The sequence below is a fragment of the Engraulis encrasicolus genome, chromosome 10 (genome assembly GCF_034702125.1).
Source record: "Engraulis encrasicolus isolate BLACKSEA-1 chromosome 10, IST_EnEncr_1.0, whole genome shotgun sequence".
Classification (NCBI taxonomy): Eukaryota; Metazoa; Chordata; class Actinopteri; order Clupeiformes; family Engraulidae; genus Engraulis; species Engraulis encrasicolus.
This window is the reverse complement of record NC_085866.1, coordinates 48,486,924-48,502,857: the sequence shown is the minus strand read 5'-3', so window position 1 is coordinate 48,502,857 and position 15,934 is coordinate 48,486,924. Positions and strand designations below refer to the sequence as shown.

The 15,934-nt window shown below is 42.4% G+C and overlaps 1 protein-coding gene across 3 annotated transcripts in view; it reads left to right on the top strand.

The window, feature by feature from the left end:
• The window catches only part of ap4b1 (adaptor related protein complex 4 subunit beta 1), a 43,049-nt gene that overhangs the window by 7,237 nt on the left and 19,878 nt on the right, over positions 1-15,934 (top strand). For all 3 annotated transcript variants that reach the window (XM_063209137.1, XM_063209139.1, XM_063209138.1), the window contains 3 exons: positions 1,151-1,298; positions 2,663-2,951; positions 15,291-15,498. In XM_063209137.1, the coding sequence (XP_063065207.1) occupies positions 1,151-1,298; positions 2,663-2,951; positions 15,291-15,498 (645 nt within the window). The remainder of the gene's footprint in view (positions 1-1,150; positions 1,299-2,662; positions 2,952-15,290; positions 15,499-15,934) is intronic.

Below are 15,934 nucleotides of genomic sequence, written 5' to 3'. Positions count from 1 at the left end.
GGAGTGTGCTCAAGCTTGACCTCCTGAGCGGGCGTTGTCCCCTCCTTCTTTTCTTGCATAAGATGTGCGCTACTGCCATCTACAGCGCTAAGGGAACTTTTTATTCTCAACTTATTTATTCTCAACTCCCGCTGGTTCCCTAAAGGGGCGTTCACCTGACGTCTCATGGATCCCGGAAGAGTACAGGCTTGAATTGCCTCTACCTTTTTACACTCTCTCTGTTAAAATCCCTCCTCTTGAGTGTTGACCCATTTAATCTATAGCTGTCGGTACTTTGAAGGTTAATATGTAACATATGCAGTAAAATGAAAATTAAAGGAAGTTCATCGATGTGTTCATCATTGCTATGTGCTCATTGGGTTCATTATTGCTTTTAATATGTAACATATTAAATGAAGGTGTGTAAAATAAAAAATGGGTCATTGACAACAACTTAGGGAAGTGCTGAACTGAAATTCAAAATGCGTTTTTCCACATACAACCCGGCCGTGCCGTGTCGAGCTGATTGATGCTGTTAAACCAGCCCGGTTTGTGTTTCCATTTCAAACGGTGTTACCCGTAGTATGTTTGGAGTTACGTTTTTGGTGTTGTCACGTAGCATTGATGTAGGCTAGTTGACTTGACATAAGGCCGACAGATATCTCATCTATCGAAGTAGGCTATAAGTCGAGCTGTTTCGTGCCTAATAGAAAAGTAACCTGTGGCGTCAGAATCGTGCTGTGTCGAACTGTACCGGGTAGAAAACAAGCAGTGAAAAATAGCCTAAATTGTCATATTGAGACCTTGTAGAATCAAATGATGGCAATGTTAGTGTGCCTTCAAAGAAAAGTATATGTATGTACACAGTGGATTGCAAAGAATAAGTTGCATCGATCACAAATAAATCGGCAACATAAAGCTATTAAAATGTCACTTTTTTTCATGATAAAGAACCTGGTTACTATTTCCACAATTTGCTATTTGTAAGACATTGTATACTCCTTTGATATTTTTGACTTTGTAAAAGTTCGTGAAAAACAGTGCTGGCGTGTTCATTGTGTACAGGAATTCTCTCCACTTTTTCCCCTCACTTGCCATTTCCTTTCTGCATGCAAATTGGGATTGTTTGCATTGTAAACTATCTCACTCCTGTATCTCTCCCATCCTCCAGACGCCACTATTGTGAATGAGCTGTACGGGCTGTTGCGGGATCCAGACCCGGTGGTGATGGTGAACTGCCTGCGGGCGCTGGAGGAGATCCTGAGGGACGAGGGAGGCGTGGTCATCAACAAACCCATCGCCCACCACCTCCTCAACAGGTGCGCACCGCACTCACCTCCTCACCTCCTTCTTCTGCAATTCAGTGCTGTTCTCCGGCAGAAACCTCCCAGCTCCACCTTTCAGTACCTAACTATGAACTGTTTATTTAATTACTATATTTTAAATGTCTGTGGTTCAGTTTCCATGACCATATGAGTTTCAGAAATTATATAAATCCCCCTTTAATGATGCAGTGTTTATTTATTCAGAAAATACTGGTTTAAAGTGAATCATTGTAATTAAAAAAAATATATACAGTATATAGAAAGAAAGCGGAGTTAGCAAAAGGGTACCCTGAGCAATGGTACTGTTTCGTCACATTGCTCCTTTGGGGCCAATTGCAATGGGTGAAGCATAAATGTACGTAATGTTGTGGTGTTTACTGTGTGGTGTTTCACTGTGTACTGTTGTGTGCTGTATCACTATGGCAATGGGGGTTTCCCAGTGGGTCTTTCAACTGTCCTAGGCAGGGGTTTTTGAGCAATAAGACGACGCTATCACCAGTCAGACCAACAGTTTCTTACCTGACCCAATGATTGAAACGAGGGATAAAACTAACAACCTCATTTTGTGAAGCTATGTAAGTCGATGTTGTGAAAGTCAGTGTTGTGACGGCGCTGCCCAGAGGAGAGGCCTCAGACTACTACCCTGAGCAACTCCAAAGGGCACGTCATTTGTTAGACGTGTTCCCCAATGATAACACAAAAAGTTGCCTTCCTATTATGTATGATTTGAGCCAGTCTGAGACTTGGCAGGACTGTCCCACCCGGGATTCTAGGCGGTTCATCAGTATACTGTATTATGGTAGATTCTGTCAAAGGCAGCACAAAGGTCGAGAAGGATTTGCACAGAAACTTTGTTTGCAGCAGTGCTGAGTCTGACGTCAACAATGGAGATGACTCATAGATGAGTCTAAGCATTGAGAGTGTGGTTTCTTTCTACCCACTGTTGACATTTTCTTTACCCAAAGTTACGTTTTACCCCAGAAGTTGAGCGTTTCTATCCCTTCTTGTAGTTTAACACCATTTGACTTCACATTACTTTCACCGAGTCTTGAATAAATACTGGAGTCTAAGCATCTCCGGTAGTGTTTCTCAACGGGGGTGGTACAGCCCCCCAGGGGGCGTTGGACAGCTCTAGGGGGGGGGGCGTTGAGAAGGATACGGCTGCGAGGGGGCGGTGCTTAGTTGCCATTTAATTTTTTAATACTAAGGGGGCGTTGCCAGTCTTATGATCATGTCGAGGGGGCATTGGGAGGGTTGTGATGAGGCCAAGGGGGCGTTTCTTCAAAAAAGGTTTCGAACCACTGATCTATGGCTTCGTTCTACCTGAAGTAGACACTGACCTGCCTGTTCCTGTGCAGACTGAAGGAGCTGGACAGCTGGGCCCAGAGCGAGGTGCTGACCTTCCTGCTGCGCTACAAGCCCCGCAGCGAGGACGAGCTCTTCGACATCCTCAGCCTATTGGACGGCCTGCTGCACAGCACCCACGCCCCCGTCATGGCCGCCACGCTCCGCCTCTTCCTTCAGCTGGCCGCCGCCCACCCGGCCGTGCAGGCGGACGCCCTGGAGCAGGCGCGAGGCCCTCTGCTGGCCACCTGTGGGTCGCAGTCACGGGAGATGCGCTTCGCCGGCCTGTGCCACGTACAGCAGGTAACTGCACTCTACTGGGTTGAGAAGAGGAAATAATGTTTGCTTTATATAGATAATCCTAGCTAATCCCCAATGAAGTTAAGGGGCAAAGGCCAATGTACAGGTTTTGATCGGGTTTGATTAATTTTGGAGGTATGTTTGGGATTGTCTTCCTTTTGGAAGGTCCAACATGTCCCAAGCTTCAGGTTTTTGACTGGCTGTATGACTTTTACTCCCAGGATATTCCAGTATGTATTCACAGAAATCATGTTACCTATGCATGCTGGAAGTTCCCTGTTGCCGGATAAAGCTAAACTGCCCCCAACCGCGACTGTCCCCCCTACTTAAAAAAAAATGACATCCTCCTCAAGATCACCTCAGGGATGTGTTTGTCTCCTCTGCTCTGCATGCTGGATACTGATTACTGCCGTAGCCAGCATGCAAACTGACACATTCTGAAATTTGTAGATGTCTCAAACATTCTTAGCCTTCTCTGTGAAAATGAAACTGATCGGTCTTGTGCTATCTGTTGTCTATATGTGTTTATGTTGTCTTGAAGCAAATTTAATTGCCCTTTTTGTACACAATAAAGTTGAAACTTGAGCCGTGCTTAGGCAGTAGGGAAGGTGTTCTATTCTCCTTAGGATCCATTCTTCCTCCTTCAAACAATACAGTTGATTCGTGGCCAAAAGAGTTCTTTTGTACCAGTATTCCGAAACCTTGGAACCTTGTGGTTTGTCTACATCCTTTTTGGCATCACACAACCAGTCTTGTTTTCAGGGTCAACTGGGGGATATCGTACCTGGGAGTTTTGGCATGGAGGCCTAAATCCCAACATATGAGTCTTACTGTCTGGGTTAAAACCCGAGTACCCCCATCTCACAAATACTTTCACAGTTTCTTGAATTTTTCCTCCACCTTTTGCTTCGGGTGCTAGACAGCTGTCGCTGTCACCATCTTCTTTTTGCCATTGTGCACAGGTATCGTTTCCGTTGTGCCCTTAGCTTTAACCGAATAAAGTTTCTTGTTGTGTTTCTTCTTTCTTATAAAGAGAAATCGAACTCTCTTTAGACTTAATTTGATCATTTCCTGAACTTCACCATGCTACAAAGATGCCAGTGTACGTTCAGGCTGAGTGTCACAGTCCTTTTATATCGGATGGAATGCTGCTCATCGAGGTTCTGTTCACATTAACAGCCCTTCTCAACACCTGATTGAAAATACTTCATTAAAGGAACTGTCCACCTCATTTCAAGAAATTGCTCATATGAAGTTAAGTCCCAGTAAAATATGATAATACATGGGATTTTTCGTGTTTGCATTGCCTAGTTTTACAATATAGCCAAATTAAGCTTAGCAATGCAAGTCAATGGGAGCAAACAAAACGCCATCAAATGTACTTATAAAGGCAAAAGGGCAAAATGGAAAATGGAATCCTTGGACCAAGCCGAGTCCAACGTCGTTTTCCACCAGGATAATTTCCCCGCCATTTTGAACTTTGTAAAAATCAATTTAAAAAATGTGCTCTGCCCACAAATTGTGTCCGATCGTCAACAGAATTTGATCAGGTCATCTTGTGACTGAGTAGCATCTACCCTTAAGTGCTGGACCGATTGATCGAACTGTTTGCGGACAGGAGCCAATCAAAGTTGGCGGAGAAGGCGTCAAACAGGAAGTTACCTCATATCCAGTGGCGGAACAATTGCACACAGGCCCCTGGACAAGACACTTATGGGGCCCCCTATACAGCTTGCCAAGCTCACTATAGGGCCCCCACCACCAATACGGGAGGGCCCTGGGATCAGGGGCATGTGCCCTGCTCCGCCCCTACTCATATCTCAGCAACGGCTACTTGTATCAGAACCAAATTTGTATACCCATGATCAGCACTATCCCCAGAGGACACATACAGATTTTAGTGCAAATCTGACACTAGGGGCCGCCACAATAAACAAAAATGTGTATTGGCCCATATTGAGCTCTAATTATCAAATTCTTGGCATCGCTGGAATCCTTGGGTCAAGACAAATCCAACGCACTCTATGATGTCATACTTACTATGATGGATTTCCTGCCATTTTGAATTTTTAAAAAATCTATAAAAATGGTGCCGGCCCCACCCACAATTCTTGTCCGATTGTCCTGAGAATTGTATCAGGGCATCATCAGACTGAGATACCCAGAATTTTCTAGAACAATTGATTGAACTTCTAACAGGCGCCAATCAAAATAGGCAGCGAAGACGGCAAACAGGAAGTGAGCTCATATCTCGACAACGCCTACTCTTATCACAACTCAAACACAGTAGATGCACATTATCTTCACTATAGCCAGACGCTACATTCCGAGTTTCATACGAATCAGTCACTGGGGCTCACTACAATTAGCGAAATTCTTATTTGCCCATTTCATCCTATTTACACTGTGGACCAATGGCCCAGGAATTTAAGCTAAGGAATTTAAGGCCATTTGGTACATTTCACCTCCCCTACCCCAAAAGGGTACACACCAAATTTATGCAAACGTGCAATATGGTCTCCAGGGAGGCGATAGAATTAGAAAAAGGCTTTTCTCTGATGGGATGTTTGTGTAACACAATGTGTTGAGGTGTGTGTGCGCTGAGCTGGCGGCATGAAGGGCAACGCATGCATGAAGGGCAACAAATGCATGAGTGGCAAGCATATTTCAGCATTTTCTGTGAGGAAATGCAATCTAGTTTCTTTTCAAATCATGATACTGTTGGGGCAGTTCTAATTTGGACATAAAGCTTATTCCAGTATATTGGCAGCATAATGACTAAATCAAAATGCCATTTCACCCTGTCTGGATTAAACCCCAGTTGTACAATAATAGTACAATACTACATTCATATCTTGTTCATGTTCATTACAGGCAGTGACGCACATACAGTAGAAAAACTTTGCCAAAATCCTGTAGAGTGCTGCAGGTCTTCCGTGGGAACAAAATGTCGCAAGTGAAACGTTAAACAAGGACTAATCCTTAGGCGGTTTTGATGTTTAATGTCAATATTGAGTTTGGCCTGTGATGTTGTCTCTGGATTTGAATTTGAATTTGACACCCCTACCATAGATTTTTCATAGATGTTTTTTCAAAGTTATGTTGCCAAATTAGTTTAATTAGTTCATTGTTCACCATTGTTGTCTGCCTTTTTTTAGATCTAATTATGTGAATGCTTGTATGTATGCATGATATGTCTGACGTATTTATTGTCTGCATGTATTAAGTGTGTGTAATCTTTGCAATGTGTGTTATGTGCATCTTGTATTGTGTGTAAGCTGCTAGGCACCTTGATTTCCTTCCCTCCACAAACTCATACCGCATGCATCAGTAGATTTCATTGTTGAGTCAGACATAACCTGGACAGATCTCATGACGTACCTAAAGGCACACCTATCTTTCACCTTGACTTACTTTGACATGATTGGGCAGGAGATATATACTTGGGCTTGTTTACTGTCAACATGTGGTGTTGTAGACAGCCTGTGGACATTTACAGACATTTTTTTTTTTTTGTAATTTTTTCTTTATTAAGGCTTAAGAGATACATACATCACAGGATATTATTCGTGCTTTTCTCCTTTCAGTGTTAATAGAGTCACTTTCCTTGCCAAATCCACAACTGGTTACAAAAAAAACAAAAAGAGAAAAAAAACGTATATATAGGATTGTTTACGGCAGAAGAATCCCAGGAGAATATCCCACCATAGTCTTCTCAACACTGTATGTCTAAGCCACTTTTTCCAACAAAAGTTTTTTTTTTTTTTCCCAATTACAATGAGAAAACAAAACAGGAATTGAACATTGAGGGGAGTTTCACTGTATTGCTTAAGAAAAAGAAATGACAAAATGAAATAAAGGACATGTACATAGTATATATTAGAAAAAGGTGCCTCAAGCAAAATCTGATCTTAAATTCGCTTGTTTAACATATCCAGTCAATCTTTGCCAGATCCTGGAGAAGTCTCCTAACTTTGTTTTTAGGGAGTAGGTCAACTTTTCCATTGTATATACATCATGAATTACATCTAACCACTCTCCTATTGTAGGAGGGTTTGGCTTTAACCATCTCCTGGATATTGTTTTTTTGCTTGCAACCAGCAGAATAAGTAACAGCTTTTTATCCCAGTAATCCCAGACATCCATTGTAATATTTCCCAAGTATAAAGTCTCAAAACTATAAGGAATGTCTACATCAAAGACCTTGTTCAGGTGGTAATGGACATCCTGCCAGTAAGGTGATACTACAGGGCAATCCCAGAAGATGTGAAAATGGTTGGCCTCCTTTGCCCCACAAGCCCTCCAGCAGTCAGTACTTGGCAGTTGTGTACGTTGCTGTAGTGGTGTTATGAAAAATCTAGATACATTTTTCCAACTGTATTCGCGCCATGTGTTTGAGCATGTTGTTCCCCATTGCAATCTCCACAGATTTCCCCATTCTTCATCAGATATTATAATGCCACTTTCTTTTTCCCATCTATGTTTAATGTACAGGGTGTTGTCTGGGCTAGCTTGGCGTAATGCTTGGTATAGTTTAGATCAGAGATGGGACCAAGTCACTAATTTGCAAGTCGCAAGTAAGTCTCAAGTCCTTCCAATCAAGTCCGAGTCAAGTCACAAGTTACGACACATTTGACCAAGTCAAGTCCAAGTCCAAGTCATGCCAAAGCCAAGTCAAGTCAAGTCCAAGTCCAAGTCGTGCCAAAGCCAAGTCAAGTCCAAGTCCAAGTCTTATTTTTTCCAAGTCATTAAACAAGTCACCTTGTATTATATGTGCAATATTGACAATTACCTTTGGTCATAAATTCATTACCTCTCCACACTGCTTTGCATGTCCCCCTTCGCCAGTCATGTCCCGAAAATCGACCATGGTATACTATGATTTCAGTTTTTTGAGCATGGTTCGGCATTGGTTTTTGGTTTTACTAGGTTTAACTATAAATTGAACCATGGTTTTACTCTGAAAACTAACCATGGTTTTACCACGGTTTATAATTATTCATTAAATTACTTTTATCTTTTATCCAACGCATATATTGGTGACAGTCCTTTGAGCAATATGGGGTTAGGTGCCTTGCTCAAGGGCACTTCAGTCATGGATGGAGATGTAGGAAGAGGTGGGTTTAAGGGTGGGATTCAAACCTGCAACTCTGTGATCTCCAGCCCAACTCCCTAACCATTACAGCACGCCTGCAGACAAGCTTTCATGTTTGTTTGGGTGACCATGCAACCCACAATTGATCATATATATTTTTTAGCATGGTTTTTGACTATGGTTGAAGGTAAATCATTTATTTTTCTTTCTTTCATGCATTTTTTTCACACACAAAATGCAAAAAAATATATATATTCATTGACTTGGAGCACAATTGCAAGTCATTGCAAGCTTAAACTGTCAAGTCAAGTCAAGTCTCAAGTCAATAGCGTACAAGTCGAGTCAAGTCACAAGTCACTCCTAATATTGGCAAGTCAAGTCTCAAGTCGAGTCATTTGTGACTCAAGTCACAAGTCAGTCCGAGTCACAAGTCACAAGTCCACATCTCTGGTTTAGATACACCCTTCTTGCAAGTTCCTGAGCTAATTGTCACAAGGACCACATCTAAGATGCCCGTTTTTTGCCCCTCTATCGCTCTGGCGATATTCTCCTGAAAATATCGCCTTAGTTGAATGTATCTATAGAAATCTTGAGGCTGTAATCTATTCTCCTGCTGCAGAAGCTCAAAGCTTTTGAGTGCGCCTTTGCTTACAAAGGAGTGGTAAGTAGTCAGCCCTACTTTAGACCAGGTCTTAAAACTAGAATCCAAAGTGTTAGGGGAGAAATCTGTGTCATAGGCGCACCAACGTAGTATTTTTATGCTTTGTTCTAAATCACAAAGTTTTATTACTTTCTGCCATATTTTCAATGTAGTGTTAATCCATGGGTTGTTTTTCCCAATCATATTGTTTATTAATTTTGTGTCTGCCATTACTGCTGCTAAAGGAATCTTGCTGAAATTGCTCTCTATATCTTTCCATCTTGCGGAATATGATGGGTTGCTCCAGCCCAGAAGAGGTCTTAATTGGGCTGCAAAATAATATTCCCGCAAACAGGGAAGGCCAAGACCGCCATGATCTTTATGTAGTTGGAGAGTTTTGAACCTAATCCTGGGCCTTTTGCCTTGCCACAGAAATCTAGATATCATTTTGTCCCATTCTATGAACTGTTTTATTGGTATGTCCACTGGCAGACTCTGGAAGAGGTACAGAAGTCTTGGTAGCACATTCATTCTTATAGATTCCACCCTTGAGTAGAGACCAAGGAAGGGAATAGAGCCCCACCTCTGTATGTCAGATTTAATGTTGCTATTTAGTGGCCCATAATTTAAGCAGGTCAGTTTTGTGATATCTTTTGGGAGATTTACTCCAAGATATCTAATATGGTCTGTCTCCCATTTTAGATTGAATTTTCCTACCAGGGAGCTGGAGGGACAAAAATTGAATGTTAGCACTTGGGTCTTCTGGACATTTAGTTTATAACCAGAAAGGGCACCATAATTTTCCAATCCAGTCATAAGTTTCGAGAATGTCAGGTTAGGCTTTGTTAAGTATACTAAAACATCATCTGCGAAAAGGGCAAGTTTGTGTTCCTCGTTGTGTATAGTTATCCCTTTGATGTCACCATTCTGTCTTATCCACTGACTCAGGGGTTCTATGAATAGTGCGAAAAGCATAGGGGAGGCTGGACATCCCTGCCTTGTTCCCCGTTCCAGGGTAAATGATTCTGAAAGGGCTCCATTTACCTTAATCCTGGCAGTAGGTTTATCATATAGGGCTTGGAATGTCTTAATGATTGATTTATGAAATCCAAATTTTGATAAAACTTTGTATAGGAAGGACAATCGGACTGAGTCGTACGCCTTCTCTGCGTCCAAACTTACCAACATTGCTTCTGTATCTTTTTGTATAATATGATTGATGATATGAAGTGTTCTTCTCACGCTATCCTGAGTTTGCCTTTGTCTTATAAAACCAGTCTGGTCTGTGTGGATTAACATTGGTAGAATTTTATCAATTCTATGTGTCAGTATAGATGTAAATAATTTGTAGTCTATATTTAATACACTACTAGGGCGGAAACTGCCGCACTCCAACAAGTCTTTCCCTTCCTTGGGGATTAATGAAATTGTTGCCTCTTTCCAAGATGGTGGAATTTTGTTTTCCCTCAAGACCCAGTTGAAAGTGTCCAACAATATAGGAGCTAACTTTTCTTTTAAAGATTTGTACCATTCCCCAGTAAAACCATCTGGGCCTGGTGACTTGTTTGCTTTTAACCTTGAGATGGCGGCATTAATCTCATCTGTTGTGATTGCTGCAGCTAGTTGTTGATTTTCTTCTGCACAGATAGTGGGGAGGTCAAGTGCAGCCAGAAATGTATCAATATGTGAAGAATTGTCTATATGTTGCTGGGAGTATAATGTCTGGTAAAACTTTTCAAAACACTGCTGGATTTTTCCTTGTCTATGTTCAATTGCCCCAGAATCAGGATTTCGAATCTTAGAAATTGTGTTGTCTGCTTGCTGCTTTTTCAATTTATAAGCCAATAATTTCATTGCCTTCCCACCAACCTCATAGTACCGTTGCTTTAGAAATAGCAGCTTATTTTGTATTTCTTGTGTGCTCATTTCCTCTATCTCTCTCTTAACCTCTTTGATTTTCTGTTTTTCGGCCTCATCTGAGGTGGTACTGTGGACCCTTTGCAGGTGCTTTAGTTTAGTCTCCAACTCTTGACGCTTTTGTAGTCTACTTTTCTTTAAAAAGGAGGATATGGCGATGATTTTACCCCTCATAACAGCCTTAAGTGAATCCCAGAGGATACCAGGTGTGACCTCCCCATTATCATTTAAGTCCATAAATATGTCAATTTCCGTTAATAAACACCTCTTAATATCTGGATTGTTCAGTATATTTGAGTTCAGTCTCCATAGTGTAGATTTTTTTTCCCTGTTAAATGACATGTGGATAAACACAGGACTGTGATCTGAAAGAGTAATTGGACCTATGTTACACCTCTCAATTTTATGTAAATCCCTACTGAAAATAAAGAAATAATCTATCCTGGTATACACTGAATGTGGCGCTGAATAGTATGTATAGTCTCGGGTAGTAGGGTGTAGTTCTCTCCATATATCTATAATACCCAGTTCCTTCATTACGTCAACCATTTTTCTACTAATAGGTTTTGTCTCAGACTTGCCATTTGAGACGTCTAGCGATGGCTGGAGATGTGTGTTGAAGTCCCCTCCACAAATGACCACCCCTTGCGCTTTAGTTGTCATCAAATCAAACATTTTCCTGTAAAACAGCCATCCACTGCCTGGAGGAGCATAAACATTGAGTAAAGTAACTACAGTGCCTTCTAATTTACCTGTAATCATCAAATACCTGCCTTCTGTGTCTGTGAGTTCTAACATATGCTCATAATTCACACCCCTTGCTATCAATATAGCAACACCTCTTTTGTGTCCTGACCTATCTGATGATGCAAAAACATATTTAAAACCCATTCTGTTAAGTTTGGCATGCTCTGTGGTATTTAGGTGAGTCTCTTGCAGATAGGCTACTTGAACCTTATCTTTTTTGAGCTGTGCTAAAATTTTCCCTCTTTTGACTGGGTTATTTAAACCATGAACATTATATGTGGCTATATTTACGTTCTGCATTAAGGCTCGTCAATAATCATGTCCTATTTGAGTGAAAAACTACCCCTGTGCAGTAAAGAACAACTGCAAACATTGTAAACATTGAACTGAAAAAGAAGAAATAAACAGAAAAAAAAACTTCCACGCAATGAGTCTTACTGAAGACCCTCCACCAGGTGGAGGTAGGTGGGTTTGGGGGATAGCCTCCCTCTCGGTAAGTAGGAGGGCCCCCTGAAGTGTCCGCTTTAGGTCCCATGTCCATTTGTATTCCCGAGTGTATAATAGCACAGTATAACTTTTTATAGCAAAGGTTTGAACCATTGATCTTTTATGGACTACACACAAGCAAACTCACCACCATATTGAGGCAAGGATCAAGCCCGTTCACTTTTTCCCTTACTAACCGCTACCCGCGTTGTGGGAAGATTCATCTCTTCGGAATGCTTGTAAACGCTCTTTGTAGTTTGGCGCTTCTGCGCCGGTGTTTTTTCCTCGCCGGCGGGCTCGCCCGGTCCTCTGCCATGATAATTTCCTTAGGCGCTCCATCATCGTCTCCGGTTGCTTGACAGGGGCGGCGATGTCGAAACCTCTCCGAGCCAGATCTCTTGTTGCCTCCTCGGCCGTGTCGTAGATCTCCTCTCCTTCTTGATATCGCACTTTCAACCGGGCAGGAAACAGCGTGTTGAACTTGATGTCATGGTCCTTGAGGATCTTTCGAACCGCCGCATACTCCTTTCTTTTATGTAGAATCCTCGGGGGGTAGTCATTGTCCACGTTAATTTGGTTTGTATCCAGCAATAAGCCTTTCTTTTGCCACGCTTTCCTGAGAACCATCTCTTTGGTCAGGAAGCTGGCGAATTTAACAACGACAGATCTTGGCTGGGCGTTTGGTGGGGGCACATCTCCTAGTGAGCGGTGGGCTCTCTCAATGTTCAGGGCTGTATCGCCAACGTCAAGATTGTCCCGTATCAACTGTTCCACAAACTCAATCACTGATGTACTGACCTTTTCAGCCCCCTCTGGGATCCCGTATAACCGAAGGTTATCACGCCGTGAGCGGCTCTCTTGGTCGGTTAGCCTCGCTTCCATCTGAGCATGTAGCTTTAGCATTTCAGACACAATATCCTCGACATTTTGAATTCTTTCTTCTGCCTTTTCGATTCGACTTTCGGCTTCCTCCAGCTTTGTGTTGGTTCTGGCAAGTTCTTCCTTGATTTCTTCCATCTGTGATTTGTTATCTTGTCGGAATTCTCTTAACTCTCGAAGTATCAGATCCAAATTAGCCATGGGCTCCTCGACAGGATTAGCAGTATTTCGAGTCCCTGTTTGCCTCTGTGTCCTGGGTTCTTTCGAGTCTTTTTGGCCCCTACCTGCCATATTTGCCCCTTAATGTGAAAATTATAGTTCTGTTTGAAATTTTAATGAATTAGGGCTTGAAATATAAATTTACTCGGGAGCTACCGCTTTATGCTGCCATCCGCGTCATGGCCGGCCGAAGTCCTACAGACATTTTAATACTATTGTGCACAAGAAAATTATGTGGTGACTAACATTTGCGGCTTCACACGTGGTGCCTTTCAGTCATGAACGAGCTCAGACCAATGACTCAGCATTTATTGTGCATATGATTGTGCATGCTCCAGCCCATAGCCTTCTGTGATCCCCATACTGACACCTTTGTCAACAGGGTCTCAGTACGGTCTGCTAACCAGTTGAGGACTTCTTCACATACAAAGTTAGATGTATCCATCCATAGATGCCTATTATGATGACCTCAATATCTTCAAAAGTGGAGAAGACGCGCTCACACCATCGCCTTAATAGGCTATAGCAGGGTCCCCCTACCTTATTAGCACCAGGGACCGGTTTGAGTCCCATTTTTTTTCTGCGGACCGGCAGTCACGCGTTATAATAATAATAGTAATAATAATATTAATATTACACCAATATTAGCCTAGGCCAATTATTATTATTATTATTTGTTATTATTAATAGGCCTAATAATAGTAGTATTCTAAAAATAAGGCCTAGGCCTAATCCTTTTCCCTCACTCCATTCAAAATGTGTAACCCTACATTTAAACATAACATTTAGTATTTGAACTTTAGTATTTAGTATTAAACTGACAATTACCCCACTAATTTGTGCAGCCAGGTCATAGGGCTAGTGGTGCAAGGAATGATCACCCAAAACTACTGCGTAGCCTACTAGGTTATTTTTCACCATGCGAGAAAGTGTGCTCTCTGGCCATGTTATCCTTGCAAAGTGGCGCTTCTATTAATTTAAGGTCAACTGTTTCCAACTAGCAGTCGTCATTGTTTTTTCGAACACGGGAATAGTTGGAAGCTGGAATTTGATACCGCTGAAGTTTGCTACTAGCAGCTCGTGCCCTCCGTCGCGTTTGTGTGGACTGCTGCATAACCAGTGTGTGATGATTCTACCGCAGTCAGAGTGCGCAGTTTTATCTGTCAAAAACCCAATGCAATATTTTAAAGAGAGGCAACGGGTTGCATGTCATTGCCTTGTTTTCTGCTAAAGCTGACTTTCAGGAGCTCCTGAAACAAGCGTTGGTCGTGATTAGTTGCAACCACAAGACATGTCTCGCAACGCAATTACGTTCGTACCACAGCGTTGTTGTCACAAAACTGAAATATCAACAAATGATAGAAGTGGATTTCTAAAGTAGGTCCCAAAAGTTTGCTTCGCAACGTTCAAAAGCCTTAAAAAGAAAGAGCCAGAGAAGACAGCCAACACTCCAAAATGACAGTCATCCACTGTTTAGATTGCAGCAGTGAAATATAGAGTGGGCGCGGCCTCGCAGAATGCTTCTGGCGCATTTGACATTCAACTAGTGATCGGAAGGCGCATAGAACAGTTTGCTTGTTATTGAAAATGAAAATACTTGCGCTATGTCCAGTAATGCAAATATTAATATCGCAATACTAAAAGTTATATTTGAGATGTTCTGCACTGCAGTTCATAATAAATGCATGTCTTCAGGATTTTTTTTTAAAATTTATTTATGTTGTGCGGCCCGGTATCCAATAGTCCACGGACCGGTACCGGTCCGCGACCCGGTGGTTGGGGACCGCTGGGCTATAGTAACAGTTCTTAACTGGGTGCTGAATCCCACATACAACATGAATGAATGAAGGAAGCGAAGGACAGCACTCTTCAGATTTTTTCTTGGTGGGCGAATAAAGAAAGAAAAGACCTCAATATCTTAGCATCATGCATCATAACTATGCAAAGTACCGTATATCAGACTGTACTTGTATGTAGATATTTATTTATAGTGTGATGACTGTAGCATCCACATATCATGTATATGATAAATATGATGAACTTAGTATGATTTATATCATGTGTATCGTCAAATATATCCATTGCTCTCAACATCTGAAAATGAAAGTCAAAACTGAGATTTATTGTCTTCTTTGCATGTACTAGACATGCTGTCCAAAGGAATTTAAATTACGTATCTCACTGTCCCCTACATAGACGAACTCAGGACTGACCCCGGAGTGCAAGACGTGCAACATTTATGAATGATCAGTATTACTGGTATTTTTGACGCAGGTGCTTAGTAGCCAGCCGACCCAGTTCGGCGTGCACTTGAATGATCAGTATTACTGTTTTTTTTGTTGTTGTTTTTTTGACGCAGGTGCTTAGGAGCCAGCCGACCCAGTTCGGCGTGCACTTCAAACGCTTCTTCTGCGGCTACTCGGAGCCGGCGTACATCAAGCACCGCAAGATGGAGATTCTGGTGGAGCTGGTGAACGACGAGAACGTGGGGCTGGTGCTGGAGGAGCTGAGGGGATACTGCACCGATGTCTCCCCAGACCTCGCACAGGCTGCCATCGCAGCCATAGGTTAGGAGAAGTAACACACACACACACACACACACACACACACACACACACACACACACACACACACACACACACACACACACACACACACACCAAACCACAGATGTCTCCCCAGACCTCGCACAGGCTGCCATCGCAGCCATAGGTTAGGAGAAGTAACACACACACACACACACACACACACACACACACACACACACCAAACCACCGATATCTCCCCAGACCTCGCACAGGCTGCCATCGCAGCCATAGGTTAGGAGAAGTAACACACACACACACACACACACACACACACACACACACACACACACACACACACACACACACACACACACACACACACACACCCCAAACCACCTATGTCTCCCCAGACCTAGCACAGGCTGCCATCGCAGCCGTAGGTTAGGAGAAGTAACACACACACACACACACACAC